General features: G+C 42.6%; 1 protein-coding gene across 1 annotated transcript; it reads left to right on the top strand. All coding sequences in view use genetic code 11, as the record gives it.

The window, feature by feature from the left end:
• Positions 1 to 2,025: 2,025 nt before the first annotated feature.
• EGR_05939 (DNA-directed RNA polymerase III subunit RPC10) lies at positions 2,026 to 2,373 on the top strand (the record flags this gene model as incomplete). Its single annotated transcript, XM_024495188.1, has 1 exon — positions 2,026 to 2,373. One exon carries the CDS (start codon positions 2,026 to 2,028, stop codon positions 2,371 to 2,373), a length of 348 nt encoding a protein of 115 aa, XP_024350407.1.
• Between the last annotated feature and the right edge of the window lie 1,392 nt (positions 2,374 to 3,765).

Below are 3,765 nucleotides of genomic sequence, written 5' to 3'. Positions count from 1 at the left end.
CGTCAACTGCTAACTGACTGACATGATAATTAATGGCAATTTTGCTTTTTGTGTTCCAACTCACGCGATGTACACGGACATGGCATCAGCTATACCGAGGACAAATGCTCCCTTCCCCAAACCATCTCACACTTCTACATGTGTCCACTATGCCATACGGATACATCCTTACTTGGAATTGTTTACCCACCTATGGCTAAACAAAAACCACGACTGTGGCTAACCAATCCAATGCCACTCAACACAGCTGAAAAGTGTACAAGATAACTCCTTATTTGTGGCAAAGAAGCCTATCTACTCTATCTCACCGCTAAGCACAACATACTGAACGTGGCGTATCCCAAGACCTACAAGTTAGAAGACAGCATAGGATGTGGTGGAGGGAAGGAGAGAAGCAGTAACTCATTCTTACATCCGACCGTATCGCCATCGTCATTTACCGTGTTCCCCTACTGAGAGGTCCCCAGTTAAAAAGCGGCATTGGACAAGTGGCCGACTACATTCAAAATGGACCAAGTAAGTGTGAAATCGGAGTAAGGCGGAAACGAAGACGCCCAGACCCAGCTGTAACTGTTTACTTCTGGGTGACAAACAGCCAGGATAAATAACAACGAATTGGAATTTGAGTCTAGCTAGTGCCTCATCGGAAAACAACCACACATTGTGTGGGTTATTGCAACTAATAAAAAGATGCTTCAAGGAGGTTTCCCTATTTGTTTATCCTTTATTATAGGGTTCAACGCAGACGCATCCAGTCACCTTACAACTTTTTGTAACCTTCTAATAATGAAAAATAATCCAATTTTCGGCAAACGCAGGTTTTCTGGTAGAGCCACCTCTAACCGATTCAGCTCCATTTCCTAGTAAAAAAAGGAGTTACAAGAAGATGCAAAGAAAACAAGATAGCTTTGTCGGATCAGTGCAGAGTATCTTATTACCTATACACTACCCACTTGACTTGCACATACTTGAAGTCTCTTTATCAATACCTTAACACTGGATTAGGAAAGATCGATTGACGTGTTTTTATTCTGCACACAAATTATCTTTCACAGACTGTAAAATCACATGCTTACGTCAAAACGAAGCAAACCCCAAAATCTACTTCAGTACTTTAGGGGTACGTGTTAACACTAGATCTCATCTAGTGCTCTTTAAGGGTACCGTTAAATAATATAACTATAAGATATGGGAATTAAACGGATAGTGGAAAACAAGGGAATAGAGAGAAATGAATGAGAAATGGAACAAACTCAAAGTACGGTTCCCAGGCTCCACCTTTACTTAGTAGGCCGTCTGACTTGGTCCGTAATTCCGCAGATTAAAAGGGAGAGCGTCAATGCGAATCGCGGTTAATTACAAATAACCAAACAACTTTACAACAGTGAAACTTTACACTTTATTCCATTGCAGGTGGGGTAAATCACTTACTTTTAAATAAACTTTCACAAGAAGGGATATCCGCCAAAGTCGTCATTTTACGCACACCGTATCGAGACAATCTATGAAGTGCCCTTATCGACGAAGACAAGTGGTGCACTGTTCTGTAAAGCATTAATCGGATTGGTCTTTGGTTAGTTGCTCAGGTAAGAAAAAGCCTGTTACAAAAAATTGCATAAGAAAATGCCAGCGCAATTGTCATAACTTATTCTACAAATTCATGAAGAGCGATTAAACAACTATTGCATTAACAGCGAGTGCATTTAAACCTAATTTTTAGAGCTATATGATTCCAAATCTATATGCTTTATCACTTTTCTAGAAGACAAAAACTTTTCTGCAATGCGTTTTTGCTAAACATAGGGATGTTAAAATAGCATGCCTCACACAAAAAAACATTTCTGTGTAGGCCTAAAAATCATACTAAAAGCATCCTTTGAAACGCAAGTATTTACTAACTAAATATGCTGAAGGTTCTTTCTGGTAAATCCCTCTAAATCGTTGTTATAGTGCGTTGTGCTGTGTCTATCTTTCGGCCTAACCAATCATACCTATCCTAAAGGTCAGTTACCTTCCCAGTCTTGAATGCCTGTTCTATTTTGCCCCTTGTGCGATTCTCTTCTCTCAATCGAAGAATCTTCTCATTGCCTTGCACTGAACTGCACTGATCCAAGCTGTGCATACCAGTGGTTTGTGACCTCTCCGATCGTCCAGGATCACATTCCGCATGCTGATATGCGATTACGACTGGAAGAAGATGCAGTCTTCTCCACTGCTGATGCTTACAGTTCTTCCGCTCAAATCGAAGAAAAGTGTCCGAAGTGTGGGCATAATCGAGCGTATTTTGTTCAGATGCAGACCCGTTCCGCGGATGAACCTAGCACTACTAAGTACTCCTGCATGAAGTGCCTGTATGTTTGGACCGAAAACTGACCCTCGTACTGCATTTTGCTCATGAGGTACCGTCCATTCGCATTGCTTCTATTTTACCTGTTTGGTGTTTTCTTTATCATTTGAAACGTATTGGCTGCTCTTACATCATGAATGAATCCGATTTACGTAGCCAACGTTAGAGATATCAGTTTTTTTATAATAAATTGGCATTCAGACCCTTGGGTAATCTCATTTGATTTTCACAGCTGAGGGCGGGGATCTTAGTACTGGTACGATTATTGACCAGATATGGCACGGGCCAAATATGATGGCTTTGAATATGCTCCCCGCTGCCAGGGGAAGTCCTTCGTGTTAGTACTCTTCTTTAACTCGAAGCAAACATGTCTCATATGTGTGATGTACGGGCTCGGGTGAGAAAATGGGGGCGTGATACACGTGGTGCTGGTAGCGGAGTTGCCGACTACCGCCGCTCTGTCCTTCATCTTTGAGTTCAGATAAGGCAAAACACTGGTTTGGCATTCAGGCTAAAAGAAATTCTCAGGGAATACCAGGGGGAAATCAGTAATGGTTACTTCTAGTGACCTCGATGATTTGAAGTCTACTGCCAGTTTATAAAAGACTCCAGGATTGTGGAGTGAGGGAGTACATGAGATTTTTTACTCAACAAAATGAAAATTAGGTGTGAGTGCGAAACTGATGAAACGTTGATTGGCAAAGAGCGAGTACCTTCATCTGCCTCCAGGCGTCTCCATTTCTGCTCCACACGGATTTTGCACTTACCTAGGCGTTTTACTTATGTTCGGACAATTGTCAGATACAAATATAAGGAGAAGATAGTAGGTCATCACTTTCGGACTGAAGCTGCCTCACTAGGGCAACACGGAAGACGACGATGACGGTGAGGTCGGGATTAATGTAGGCCTTAGGTTATGCCACGTCCATTATGCAGTTCTTAGCGGTGAGATAGAATAGTTAGACTTCTTTGCCACGAATAAGGAGTTATCTTGTACAACTTTTAGTAGCGTCGGGTGGTGTTGAGTGAGTGGATCTCTGGCGCAATTTTCGTTTACCCCTCGGTGGGCAGTTGTCTGTGTCATATGGTGGACACATGCAGAGGTGTGAGGTGGTTTGGAAAAGTAAACAGTTCGCTTGAGGATATTCAATACCATTGCCGTGAGTTGGTATACTAAAGCAACGATGCGGCTACTCATCATATGCCAGTCAGTCAGTAGGCAATGCTGAATGCACGAAGAGTCATCGTAACGTGAGGAAGCACCTAGTAGACATTGCAGCCCATCGTCCGTCGTCTGATGAAATATGTGAGTGGGGTCTACTGGCGTGTCGCCCGATAGGGTCTCACTAATGATTCCCATCGCACCATACAACTGCTGAGATGCATCAGTGAGAGCTTCGTAGACACACGTCTACATC

The sequence above is a fragment of the Echinococcus granulosus genome (genome assembly GCF_000524195.1).
Source record: "Echinococcus granulosus chromosome Unknown EG_S00048, whole genome shotgun sequence".
NCBI lineage: Eukaryota > Metazoa > Platyhelminthes > Cestoda > Cyclophyllidea > Taeniidae > Echinococcus > Echinococcus granulosus.
This window is presented reverse-complemented; position numbering and strand designations above follow the sequence as displayed.